General features: G+C 40.4%; 1 protein-coding gene across 2 annotated transcripts in view; it reads left to right on the top strand.

The window, feature by feature from the left end:
• cdh23 (cadherin-related 23) overlaps positions 1-14,799 on the top strand; it is a 153,789-nt gene that overhangs the window by 38,382 nt on the left and 100,608 nt on the right. For both annotated transcript variants that reach the window (XM_069539107.1, XM_069539106.1), the window contains 3 exons: positions 2,432-2,574; positions 2,792-2,839; positions 3,234-3,326. In XM_069539107.1, coding sequence (XP_069395208.1) covers positions 2,432-2,574; positions 2,792-2,839; positions 3,234-3,326 — 284 coding nt within the window. The remainder of the gene's footprint in view (positions 1-2,431; positions 2,575-2,791; positions 2,840-3,233; positions 3,327-14,799) is intronic.

Genomic DNA, 14,799 nt, shown 5'->3' with positions numbered 1-14,799 from the left:
TTTCCAGAGTTGGAGTTAATCTTCTGCAAGACTGTGGCTCTCATATATAGTGTTTAGTCTAAAATGACCATTTATTCCTTCACTCAGATGTATGTCTGCACACATGGAGTAGACAATTCCTCCACCGTGGAAAGGGCCAGAAGGAGGAAAAAAAAATCTGTTATTATTGATGACTATGCTGAAAATGCTTAATTTGCACTGTCTTCAACCAAATTATAACTCATATTGAAGGCAGCTGAATTTGCATAAATCTCATTAGACGCAATGAGAGAGGTTCATAAATCGTTATATTAATTAGTCATTTTTTTCCACCCTTTCATAGGAAAATGGGGTGTATTAATAATACGAGAGGGGTGTGTGATTGTGAAGCCTAATTGGTCGTTGTGTTTAGCAGTTTGGAGCGCAACTGACAGGCTTGATTTAGTTTGGCTTCACCCCTGTTGTCTGACGAGTTCCTGAAGGGAGGGAGAGAGAGAGAGCGTGTGTGTGTGTTTGTGTATACCTGCAATCATTGCATGTGTTAATGATCTGTTCATTTACTCTCTTACTCATGTGCTTATCTTCAAAATCCATATCTTTTAAGGGTGTATGGTAGAGCTGAAGCCTCACCTACTATGCTTTACTTGTGTTCATCATTATCCAAAACACAGAAAATCTTATTCAAATTCTCTATATAAACTTGGTTTAAGGGAAAAGGTCATGACTTACATTTGGGTTTATAGTTATCATTATTATTATTAATAATTGAATAAGGGAAAATTATGGTTGTGTTCATTTTTGAGCAGGTGCTCTTTTGCCTTTTATAACTTTTTCAACCCCTTCCATGACATTCAGGATAGTTCAGCGCCATGGACGGCGTCCATACTTGCAGACTTTTAAAGAAAATGTTTACAGCCAACCACAACACTATCTAGCAGGTGTTAAACGTGCCTCAGTCTACTGTCTGGACCAACTGACCAAAATTTACCAAAAAAGGTGGTCTTTGTCTAGAGCAAATGAGAAACATGGTTCTGATCATTTGCAGTAAGTATAAAAACATAATTTTTGGGGGATAGTTTGGACTTCCAGATCAATTGCAGGAAGTGGGACATTAAACACTAGAGGAAGAAAAAGCAGCAGAAGGAGGATGCTCATTTTGCTGATAGTTATACTATAATGACATTCCAGTGGCAACAACATTTTTGGCATGAAAAGATTCATACACAGAGGAAAGACTACTTTTTTTCTATGCCCTTTATTCCAAAATGTTAGCAAATACAATAGCCGAATTAAAACCCATGCCCATCTACCAACCGATCAATTAACTCCCTAAATTACAATGTAAAACCAAAAATGAGTGGCTCAAATGTAAACAACGTTACAAGGGCGCAAACCTTGGTTTGGGCCTTGGTCCAGACTTTCAAGTGTAAAACCGCCCTTAGAGTCAGGGTTTACGGATGTACGTCGATAGTTATGCCATCTGAATGTTACTCTTCTGTGAATGTAAAAGAGAATATATATATTTACAACATCCATTATGTGCGATTATACCAATTCTTCCCCTCAGTCCTTTACAGTACCCTGCTCGAGCAGTTTCACCCTGGCCAGTAATGAGCCTTGTCCCTGTAGGTCGCTGGGTCTTGATGCTGTCCTCTATGCCGCTCCTATAACCTTAGCCTCACCCTTCTCGACACATCTGTCCAAAGTGTTGGATTAGCCAGCCTGATGCCACTTCACCTCTGCCTTTGATTAGCCAGCCTGTCTGAGCTCTAGTGTCTGTGATGAATGAATCCTGTGAACCTCTGCTGCTCCAATTAAAAACACTTGACTCCTCAACCCTTTGACATGCGACTGTTAGAATGTGCTATGCTTTTGTGTTTTTAGACTGTTTTTATCCTCAACATGATAGTTCACACTTTGAGGATGATGTGTGTTTCTGTTATTGCATGTTGTTATATTTATGACATCTCTCTTTCTAATTGTTTTGTGAAAGAGGAGCTTTGGGAAAGTCCTCTGACACCTGTGAAAATCTTCCATTACTGCACATCTGTTATCTTCTCCATATGTGTATATTAGCTTATCCTTATACACTTCAAATAATTCAATTGTGAATTCTGAGTAGTCAATTACTGGCATTTCATTTAAGAACCAACCATTGGCACAAGTGGCATTTGCAGTGACAAAAGGTTTTATTCAATACAAGTTCCTAAATTTAAGAAATGTAGTGTGTGTAATGTGTTTTTATGAGGCTGATATATCTTTTTATGTGGCTCACTAGGATTAATGAGCCTGGAGAAAATATTGCATTTGAGTGGCTGTGCAGTAACAGTGTTAGCTCTCTCAATATGTTGCTCCAAAAGTTCATAAATACAAGGTCACATAACAGATTCTTGTCAGACATGGTGGCCTTTGACCCTGTAGGACCTCTGACCTTTGACTCTGTGTCTGGCAGGTTCATCAGTGGCCCAGCTGAAGGCAACTGATCCTGAGGGGGAGCCCCTAATGTACGGGGTTTCGGGAGAAGAGGCCATGAAGTATTTCTCTGTGAACCAAGACAATGGCGTTGTCTGGCTTCGGCAGCAGCTCGACCGTGAAGTAAGAGCAGTGAAGAAACACTCATACTGACAAGCTACTGCACTCGCTTACATATTACCAAAACAAAAACACTATACACAAGAAAAGTCCATTTTTTGAAAAGGGTAGAAACTAAATAATCAAATGATGAAAAGGGGCTGTGAGGCCAGTGTGGCATTTCTGTGTTGTTCTGATTTTCTGCTGTTCATGCAAAGTTTGTGATGATGTGTCTCCGCAGACCAAGTCAGAGATGCAGGTCGAGTTCTACGTGAGTGACATTCAAGAGGTAAGAGACAGATTTGCACTGTGATCGCAGTTATGACACCTCCCGTCACACTCTGACACCTGGATATAGCCCGACCACACGTCACACTGAGACTTTCTCTCTCAGTCCATCTCTCTTTGAGTCGCTTGCTTTCATTCTCACCCTTATTTCTCTTGTTTCTCACATGTAATCATTCTGACACCTGTCTCACTCCACACAGTTTAGTTGCTGAAATATCCTGACATTCAACCTACTCTCCCCCTGTGGGTAATCTGTCACACACTTGTCCTGTTTTCTTTCAGTTTGAATCTCGGCTTGGTGTGGCTATTACACATTTTCAGTGATTACGGTGCTCTGTCAGGTAACTGGTGGAGGTGGCCTTGGATCACCTCTATCTTGGTGTCTCTTCCCTCAGGTTGTCAAAGACACGGTAAACATCCAGATTGGAGACGTGAATGATAATTCACCAACCTTCCATGGGCAGCCTTACACCGTCCACATCCCAGAGGTAAGGATGACAGTTATTGTTAATCAGATTAATTCAAGGTAATAGTAAAATGTCTGAATCAGAGGTTGGGATGCACTTGTAATAAATGTACCCCACCTCTTTCTGCTCATAATTCTAAAAAAAGGAAATCAAAAATATATTGGACGGGGCTTTTCCTCTCCAAACAATCTACTACAATGGGTTTTGGGCAAAAGGCATTTGCTTCTGAAAGGCATGTATTAAATGCCTCCCAATGTTGACTGTTGCAACAGTAGTAACTGCATGGTGACTACTAGTGATCATCAACTTTTCATATTGCTTTTTGGTCTCTGCTGCCCTGGAAATAGTTGCTTTTTCTGCTGTTGTGATCTTCCCACGATTTGAGGAGTTGTCTTCCAGCTTGTGTTCAGCGTGCACAGACTCCTTTTATAGGGAAGAAAAACACTCACTGCAGTGGAGACCTCAATCTCTTTTCTCCTCTTCGTTTCTGCTGCTTCTCTGTCCTCTCTGTGAATCTTCTACCTCCCTCCTCAGCTCTCACTTATTTCCATCGTTCCCTCTCCTCTTTGCCCTCTCGCTCATCTAATCCTTGATATGAAGTAATTGCTAGAGTGGAGGACTTCAAACAGGGGCTGAAATCCACACACACAAACACACACGTCCACATATCTTGTTGTGTATATATTGAGCACAAACCCCTTTCTGAGTCTTCACCAAATCTTCAAAGCCACTGGCTTTTTCTCTTCTCAATCCATAAAGTCAGGCAAATAAATGGGAGAAAGGAGGACTGTTTGGACGAGGCTGTTTAGACCACCCACCAGGGAAGGTTTTCTCAGGCCAGTGCTACCATGGCTCAGTCGTGTGGGACTCACTTATAGTCCACATACAGATTTTCCAAGCTCTGCAAACAATGGGCTTCAGTTTAGCCCCCAGAAAGCCATTAAACTGAGCTGTATTTGACCCTAAGTCACTCACATATTGCTAGTTTCCTTGAATTACTGCTTATGTCACTCCTGCTCTCTCTCAGTGCTTATAAAATGTAAGCTTTTTTATTTGAGGCAGTGGGATGTGGTAATAGATCTGATTCTCTCAAACACTACACACAGCTGTGAGTGTAATTCACCAGCATTTCTTTACACTGAAAGCAGCTGCATCCTGTAACAATGAGACGTAACGTAGTCATAATTAATTATGCAGAGCTTGTGAGCACAGTGTGAGACTAATGCAGGTGGGATGTCTTTTATCACAAATCTCAATGAACTTATTTGTTTGTGTGCCTTACTTGATAAATGAGAAGCTGCAGAATTCATTCATATTTTTATGACTGTGTTGTAATAACAATGCGGCACAGTCCATTCTGTACAAGAAAGCTCTTCATTAAAGCCTTGCACCTCTTCCACTTAAAGCTGTGTGGGAACTATGCTCATTCTTATTCTTCCTCATTGTACCCTGTCCCCTTCCTCTACCCTTATGTCCACCTTATCTTGTTTACCACAACTTGCGTTACCTGCATTTTTATGGCCTCATTACCTCTGTGACACTAACTGACCTCCAACGGGCGAAGCAAACATGCTGTGACATCACTCCATCATGCTGTCACTCACTGGACATGCCCCAGTAACTGGGGGTTAGAGGCCCATCAGCGCTACTAGATAGTGCTGCTGAACTTTAGTGCGCAGAGAAAAAGATTGGAGAGGTTGATGGGTATACAGGATGACAGGATAGTTAAAGTAAAATAAGAACGATGACAGACAGACAAAGGCTTCAAATGATGAGATTTAAACAGCAGAATAGTTATGGGCAGAGTTGTATCAATATGGGACTGACACAACTCAACACTTAGCAGATGAAGCAATGTGAGTGGCAAAGTGAGCAGTACATTGTGGAGAGAGGGGGTGGAGTGTGAATAAAAGTCATTTTAATTTGCAGAGTCATAAAGAGGGTGAAGGGGAGCAGGTGGGTTGCAAGCATTCCCTCTGTCAATTCTAATGAGCTGGCCAGATTTACAGCATCCACACACTCAAGCAGCCAGCAGCAGACACTGGATTCAAAGAGCAACGACAATCACCAGAAATAATGTTTTGATCGAACAGCATATTGGCCACAACCCAAAATCCATTAATGGGTTAGCTGATGGTGTGACTGGGAAGTTTTTTTCATATTCACTTAACACCAAAGGTATTTGTCTATTCTGTATCCCCAACATTTTGATCAACTCAAAATGTTTTGCTAAATGTCAGAATATGTGGAAAACATAGTTGTGGTTGGATCAGTTGTGGGACCATCAATGATTTTAACGAACAACTCTCCCCTCAAAACGCTCACACACATCAGCCTGACCCTCACGCTCCCTAGAAGTCAGTCTGTCTGCTCCTCTGTGATGATATCAAATTCCAACACAACTTTGATAACTCTGCCCAGTAGGTGTAATTACCTGTAATTTCATAGCTGCCCCTGACCACAAATAGGTTTCTCTAAAATGTGCTTAGTTACTTCAGCTGATTTCTGTCCTCCACATGCAAACAGTCATATTGCTTTTGTTGGATATACTGTATAATGTACTTATAGTGTATATTGTAGACATTTTCCCATGACCTTAGAAAGGTATAAGTCTGTTATTTCTTGGTTGATTCCCTCCACATTTTGCATGTTTGAATTTAAATTCCATCTCATTTTCCTCCTCATTCATCCCTGTCCTATAGTAGATACGCAGTGCAGTGGAATCCTGCCTTTGATAACACAGATGCACAGATTGTATAGCAGACTTCAGACCAGTGCTGTAATGCGGCTCATAGATGGATTAAATGTATTGGCAGACAGGCAAGAGGCTCCAACTGATAAAAATCAAAACTACATCTGTTTACTGTCTATCAGGTTTGTCAGGCAAGTGAGCAAATCCCTCCTCAGCTGCTATTTTCTATCAGCCATATCTCACTGTCCCTCTCCAACCTACAGAAAGCTGTGATGAACCCCTGCTGATGTTATAGAAATGGCTGCCCATGGTGTAAACATCTTATTTGAAAGTCAAACAACTAGAGAAAGAAAGACACCAGTCTGCTTTAAAACAAAAAAACTTTTCTGTTGTTGCTTTGTTTTTCAAACCCTGGGAATGACGAGAATTGAGAGGTTTTGGTAAGGGCTGACGCCAGTGATGATAACAGAAGCACCTGATCTCAGAAGTGGAATTTAAACATCGTGTTCTGCCTCCTGCATGCGTCAACCAGGCATCTGGAGAAAGCGCATACACAAACTGGAGTTTACTTCTCAAATTGGCTTGAAAGAAGTTGTTTGTCAATAGAAACATAGAAACAGGAGCCCATCAGAGGTTATTAATTAATATAACAAATTGTCTTTTAGCATATGGCCAAGTTGTGATTGAATGGGACTTTTTTAGTTGGATATTTATATGAATGAATAGTGCATCTTGTCCTCACAGTCACTATGACAACAGTTATGTATGTGAGCGAAATTCAAACCAGCATCATGTTAGCTCGTAAAATTTGGCTGTTGCGTCCTCCAAACCATTTTGACTTGATTAGCGTGACAGCAGCGCACACACACACACACACAAACACACACACACACACACACACACACAAACACACACACACACACACACACACACGCACACACACATATGCACTCATATTATAGATAATATTGGCAGAGGGTGTTTGAGAGCTCCTATTACCCAGTGAATGAGCTGTTTAGTGCTTTATGTGGGATCTGGCAGCAAAACAAAGGCATCTGCTATTTGATGTGCCCTCTGTCGCTGTCAGGTAGGACATAGACAAATTTGTTATATTCCTTTCTTCTTTGCCTTTGTTCACTAGAAAGCCAAAATTCAGTCCCTAATCTTTTCTCCCCTCCTGAACCGTATCTTGTCAGGATACAGCATTTAAAGGTAATTTGTTTACCAGGTTACAAACAAATATTTTAGCCTAAACCAGGACCTACACTATATGGATGCTGTTGCAAGGTTATCTAGTCATATTTATAGTGGAATATATTTATTTATAGTCTTGGTCACATAGTCTTGGTGACTTAAATTCTACAGTCATCCTTCAATTATAAGCACATAAGCCAAAAAACACACAGCCTTTTAATGAAACCCCAAACACTTATAGAAATGCACACATTGCCTCCTAGAAGTTTGATTTATCCAATGATGATTTCAGTATCATCTCTCCTGGTCTCTCTTGTAGTGTAATTGAATCTAGTGGTTCCTGAGCTTCCTGGTTGACAGGCGCAGGCCTCAAAGAGAATTCTGCCTGACACTAAGACCCTGAGCCCCATAGGGAGGGATGGAGGGATTTAGGGAGAAAGAGAGAAATGATGGATAAAGTGAAAAGGTTAAATGGGAAGCAGTCAATATTTTACTCACCTCAGGCTCCATATATAACTTTCTCCTACATAGATTTAGTGCTTAGGATCAAATTTGGAGCAACATTTGTGGGGTTTTTTAAAGGATCATTATTGAAGAATTTTCTCCACACAGTTTTTGATGGCATGTGAAGAAGAAGATCCTCTGAATCATATTTTATACTGAATAATGAAATCATGAATTCAGTTTAAAATAAGCGTTTTATAAGTCTTTTGTCATCTGGCTGTAAGATTGTTTCTGACGGTATTGATGAGAGTACATATGGCCAATTTAGATACGGGCCCAGGATGTTTTACCAGCTGTTTGTTCTCATATATTTCAAACCTGTGTGTGTGTGTGTGTGTGTGTGTGTGTGTGTGTTTGTGTGTGTGTGTGTGCGTGTGTGTGTCTGTCTTATCATCCACTTTCATGAACAAGGATTCATTTGTAGACCCCAACAAGCCTTTCAGGGCAAATGGCTGCTTAAGTTAGTTGTCAAAGGATGTCGGGCTTGTAGAACAATTTCTCTGCACATCCTTTCCAGTCCAGGGGTTAACGCATCAAGCACCGTGCATTACGTACGCTGCCACTCATGAAGGTAAATGGCATCCTCTTCCTCTCTTTATGTTTCTGTCATTTACTTTATCCCACTGAGCATGAAGAGCACCTTGATTTGCGTTCTATGCAGAGATGGGTGTGGATTTGTCTTTCAAAAGCGGGAGGGCTCCAGTTTGTGAGCGACCATCGAAAAGGGTATTTCTGAGAGAGAGAGAGAGAGAAGTAACGAAGGTAAGGTGGGAGAAAGAGTGAGCAAGAGGGGCAAGATTGAAGGGGGAGAGAGAACGGCTTGCACTCCCCAAAGCCATTAAAGTTTGATTCACCCACTCCTCACTCTTTGAATAAATCAACCTGTCGTTCCCTTTCTCCCTTTCTTTCAAGTGTGTGGGTCCCACCTCTCCATCCCCACCCCCACCCTGCCTTTGGCACTTTCCTTCCCTTGGTAGAGTTGTGAATTCTGACAAGGTTTTACTAACATAGAAGACAGTTGTGCATCTTGTCAGTCCTTGCCTATTCTGCAGCTCCCTGTGTTTGTGTGTTTATGTCTGTGGGAGAGAGGAGGAGAGACAGACCACTAACTCTCAGGGCTTTTTGCAGTGTGTATGATGCCATGGTTATGGGAACAATGTTCAGTTGATAGAGGGAAGAAATTAATATGTTGAAAAAATTTGTTCAGCTACAAGTCGTGTGTTAAACCTCACCGGGACTCCATTAGACATTAGGCAAATTCCTTGACGATTGTTCCCTCTGTCAGTGCCTCAATATGCACCTCCCTCCCCATTCCATTTTTCCCATCACTGTTCCTCAGACCGTGGCTCGATTTTCCTTAATAGAGCTTTATAGCCTTTCCAATTTGCTCAAATCTGTTTTGGCTGTCACTTCCACAATCGAGATGGCAGGGAGCGAGACATTAAAGAGAAATTATGTATTATAGAGAAGTATTAGAAAGTCGAACAGGAAAAGAAATACTTTGGCAACCTACTTTTCCCTCCTTGTTGGTATTTTTCTATGTTTAGTATAATAACATAACAGAAGTGCTCTGTTATTTTTAACAATACACATAGTGAGCTATACAAACGTTTGTTGTAGATTACAATATTATTTACTTGACTAATATCTTTTACCCTTTGTAGAACGCATGACTGTATTGGAGTCATCTGGTAATTAGATGTGGTACTTACAATGTTTTTTGTTTTTTTTGTCACTAGCAACACTGTTCAATTTGCACCTCAATTCCCAGGTTTTGCACAGCTATGTTACAGCACACATACATGACAACCTCAGCAAATAACTCCAAGTAATTAAGGTGACAAACAGATGTTGAAGCTCCCACTCGCAGCCCATCTCTGTCAGATCTCTGCCTCATTTTCAGGTTGTCATTCCAGTCAATCTGACGTTGTCTTGGAGTGTCTTGTTTTGCTTTTTCCTCGTGAAGAACAAAAAATCCCTCTCGCCCAACTAGCTGAGGAGATTGAGGATGGTGATATTGGTAGTTCTGTCAAACTGTGGTTCCCAGGTTTTCTGACAATCTTCGAAAACACTCACAATGTACAGAGCCAATGTGTACACAGGGATCTGTATGTCATTGCAAGGACTTTTGCCAAGAGATTTAATTCCCTGTTCTCGGAGAAGAAGCAGTGTACAAATGTGATCATTTTTGTACACTGCTTCTTCTCAGTGACCATCATGTCATGGTATTTTTTTACAACATAGCTAATGTAATTTTCAATGAATGAGATCGATGAATGTTTTAAAACTATTAATGAGCATTAAGAAAAGGAAATTAGCTATTAAGTAAATAAAACCCACAAAGTGTAAGCAGTAATCAAGGTTTAAATCAAGCAAATACATGGCATTCTTCATTAAAAAAGAAATGTATGTAATTTATTCCATTATCTTGTTTTAATGAACTCGGAAAGTGTGTGCCGTATCTTCTCCTTTCTTCAGGGAGTACAGCAGAACATACTGAGTTTGTAATTTCATATTCACCTACGGGGAAGTCGGTAGGTTTTTAACTTTGTTCATTAGCAAGCCTGGACGGGAAAAAAATGTTGAGATATCCTTTGGTGAAATGAGGCCCTGGTGTGTTGTATTATTCCGTTTTATTCGACATGTGTCAGAAAGAGAGAGAAGAGTCAATATTTCTTCTCTGTCCCCTCCCTTAAGTAAGCAAGGTCAGGTTTTCCCTGTTGTCAACCAGTGCCGATAACTGGAGCCCGTCAACTCCCTTCTCATCCGAAGAGAAACACTTTTCAACCCCAACAATCGTCCTCTCTACCTCCTCCTTGGCTCCCTGTTCTGCGGTGTCCCCAACATAAGTGCTTTGATGTATAATTGAGTTGTGCACTCGACCACTCCTCCCTCCCATTTCTTCCACTCTTTTCTCTGTGCCCCACAGGACTCATCTTATAGAAAAGGTAGGTTAAAGGGGGAGAGGAAAAAAGATGAGGAAGCAAGAGGGGAGGGAAATTAAGACATTGTGTTAAAGAGAAATTTTGGCAGGCTAAAAGCTATTGGATTGTAGCACGGCTGCTTTATAAGAAAAGTGTTAGGCAGCTAAGAGCTACTTCTAATACAAACCTTCGGCGAAATTTCTGGAGTTGCTACAAATGAATCAATACAATTCTATTACCAAAGGTTGTTACTTGAGCAAAGGGAAAACACAGACAGTTCCCCGACACCTCTCCTGTTGAACACTACATAACTTGTGCCGTGTCTCATCAACAAGATGCAAGCTCATTTGAAAATGCCACATTCCACTAATTGAGATAAAACGAGATGAAAGGGGAATAAAGCGGTGGAAATACCTGGGTGGGATATTTGTTGTGTTGTGGAAAACACCACTTGCCACGTAATGATCACTTCACGCAGCAGATAATTATACATGTCGCCATTCTATATTAGTGTCATTACTGCTGCCGATGCCGGTTACTGATCTATCACCATTCAACAGTCGCACAGCTTAAACCCTGTAAACCTCAGGTATATTTCACTATAATAAACTGAAATTATCTTTTTTTTAAATCTTGTCCACATCAGTCTTCTACCTACATGCAGCACTTTGCCTCCTTATCTCTGTGTCCCCGCTCTTCTCTGCTGCAGAGCTACATGAAGTGATTGCAAACGGATGCCAGTATTGCTGCGGTTTCTCTGTAAAGGCTCAGAGCTGTTTGTATTTCTTTATGTCACTTTCACATTTAGTTCAGATCAGTTCAGTTGCATTTGATATAAAGCTCAAATTGCAATCTGGCTTCAGGGAGGATGTCTGAGATCAGTGGGATGGTTTGTGTAAATATTTGTCCTATGTTGACGACTGATATCTCCAATACTAATATCTATGCTACAGTACACAGTAGAATTAACAGTATCAGCAAGCATAAAATTATATAGTATAAGTATACCTTAGAAATACTACTCAGGAATGCACCAATATGAAGCCTTTCAATTCACACATAATATAATGAAACTGTGATTGTATTCTAAATACCCAACTCTAATCTAATAGTCATCAATCCCCAAATTTCCAAAACATCACATATCGGATGAGATAACTAATATTATTGAACAGAAAAGCTAGTATAAATGTAAATGCTGTAAAGTCATACATCCCAAAGAGTTGATTAAAAGATAGTATGTGGAATTTCTTATTAAATTATTATGGAATATTTATTCTAATTGCTCATATTTTCTACTCGGCTGATCTTCCTGCCATCGTCTTGGCCTCTCATCTTTTTCTCTCTTGCAATTACAGTTACAAAAAAATGTCTGCATACTAATACATGTCCCAGTGCTCTATGATCATCAGACACCACAGACCTATCGGTGTTCTTTAGCAGAAGAGAGCATTTTAATAATAATACCTTGGTTGTGTGGTCACTGCTGAAAGTCAGAGATAGTAGTGATGGGTTAAAACACACACACACACACACTAACACACACACACAGTCACTACTTTGGGGAGTAACCACTGTCCTTCTTCAATCACTGGAATAATGCATGAGGAAAAAAGGCCCCTGGGGTCATAGTGCAGGAGAAATGCAGTCAACGTATTCATATGTAGTCAGATGTGTGTGCAATTGGTTGAAGTTGGTGAATTATGCATTGGGCGGGAAGCATGTACCATTCTGTTGTTTGTGTGTGTGTGTGTGTGTGTGTGTGTGTGTGTGTGTGTGTGTGTGTACGTACACGTGTATGTCTGTGTGTTGGGAGGGTGGGGGGGCACCTGAGACATCAAGCAGAGCCCCATCTGCCCTTGTGATACCCCATACCCGAGGGCTACAGATAAGAAGAGATATTATAGAGTGCAGTGGACTTGATTACCTGACCAAGAGATTCAGGGGTACAGAGTTCACAATGAGTTGAAAACACTCAAAAGACTGGAGAACAAGGTCACACAGAGATACAAGCAGAGAGGAGGGTACCATTGGCCTCAAACACTTGGTGCTGTTACAAAGGTATAGGTGTGATTATTGACACAGACAAATTAAGTCATGTTTATTCAGATAAAGCTTCAAAACCAAAGTGTTTCAGCCGTAATTGTAATTAGAAGGTATTCAGACAAACAATAGAAATCGTTCTGAAAAACTGTGACGTGAAACAGTAAATCACACTCTGGATAGAATTAACATATGCTGGCAGTAGATGAGAAAATAACAAGACAGATTGTGAAAGGCTAACAAATTTAAATGAAAGGTGACTTTTAACTGTTGTGCTGTATTCTTATGATGTGATGCTTTGCAGATTACACAGACTTCATTCCCACAGCAGTGCAGGCAACTATTTTTTTGTTTTTCCCTAGCACTGCAATGTGCTGCTTGGATTTTTTTTTTTTATTGTGAAGTGAACATACTGTACAATATGCTCAACCAACCAATCACCTGCTGAGCTGAATCCTGCATCTAATCCTGCTATCAATGTAGTTACTAGATGGCACTTTAAACAGTGACCTTGCTCATTAATAAGTATGTGGCCTTTTCTTTAAGATGTAGCATCACTTTGTGTTTTCCCAGGAGCTTTACAAGGTAAAAATATGTAATTAAAAACAAATATTTAAACAACTCCGCATGGGGGAAAGACATACAAAAATACATTCATCCATTCTTGTAAGTGGGAGTGAGAGGCAGCTTTCTCTGATAATGTGCCAACTAAAACTATATAATCTTTCTGTACTGGAGGAAAAATGGCAACTGAATAGGGGTTGTTATATGTCAACTTAAAATAATAAATTAATGAATAACAGTTGTTTAATTGGCATATGGAAATGGTTTGATCAAAATGAGAGGCTTAAAGTTAACTGATCCTAGCAATAGCCAGGCTTTTGCTCACATAAATACCATGCCTGGTTTTTCAGTGTTATTGTACATTAGTGGTGTTAAAATGAATGAGTTCCCGACTTGGAAAGGTCACTTGAATGCAACTTGAAGCAGGGACAATAACTCTGAAGGTCAGCTGACTTTGCCGAGTTACTGACGTCATCATTTGTAAACTAATTAACATATTTTTTTCAATAGTAACAAGGTTTTTCATTTATGCTCCTGTCACACCTGATCCTTTTTTTTAATCTTATCATTACTATGCAAATACTGGAAAGAGGTGTCAAGGTGTAAATTCTCTAAACACAAATACAAAAACATTTAGTTTACAGCACCCATGTTTTGTTTTCCACACACTGAAGTCGGAGCAAGGACTCCACAACTAGGGAAATAGGCCTATGAATGTGCAGTTATCATCAGTCGATTGAAAATGCTTTAGAGAGTGACAATATACAAAAAAGGATCTGGGGAGTCTTGTTCTGGTGTTGTGGGCAAACTGTTGTGGCCCATGAGAGCGGGCACCAGAGACTGTGCATATCAAAGACTAAAGAACCTGGATGTTATAAACTGTACATCAGACGAAGCCTTTGTCAAACCTCAAATTGTCAGAAGGCACATTTTGAGCAGGTTGTAGAAAAGATTTGTTCCTTTTGGTACAATGACACGTTTGACATGTCACCCACTCACAGGTTCATTAAAACATAATCAACCCATAACACCAATTGTTGGCACCAAATACAAAAGGGTATTTTGCACGTCCACTTTCAGTTTCTCTGTCGATTTTCCTGTGTGTCGCTCGGCTCTATATTCTGTGGGAGTTTCTTTTCCAAATCTCTTCTCGCTCCTTCACTCCATCTCTCCCCTCCATGTTATTTCTGGGCAATTGACCAAAGAATGTTTCCCTCACTCCCAGTGAATTCAAATCAGACCACTTATACCAGTGAGTGACTGCACGCAAACATAATCCAGCTGCTATAAAAAGCCTCTCCACCGCTAAATAAATTTACTGCTAAGTATTGAATTATGCAGCTTTTTAATGTTGTTGCAGATATGTACCTTTTCACAGCTGATTGCCCTCAGTGAGAATCGTGAAAGATTATGAGCAACAAGACCAGGCACAGCCCAGCTAATTGAAGAATGTACAGCAGAAACTTACATGATGCTAATGAAGCTGTACAGGTTGATGGATGCTGCAGGTTGATCTCACTTCCTCTCTCTGCTTTTGTTCATATATCACTCAAATACACACACACACATGCAT

Source organism: Paralichthys olivaceus, chromosome 14 (assembly GCF_024713975.1).
Source record: "Paralichthys olivaceus isolate ysfri-2021 chromosome 14, ASM2471397v2, whole genome shotgun sequence".
NCBI classification, from domain to species: domain Eukaryota; kingdom Metazoa; phylum Chordata; class Actinopteri; order Pleuronectiformes; family Paralichthyidae; genus Paralichthys; species Paralichthys olivaceus.
This window is presented reverse-complemented; position numbering and strand designations above follow the sequence as displayed.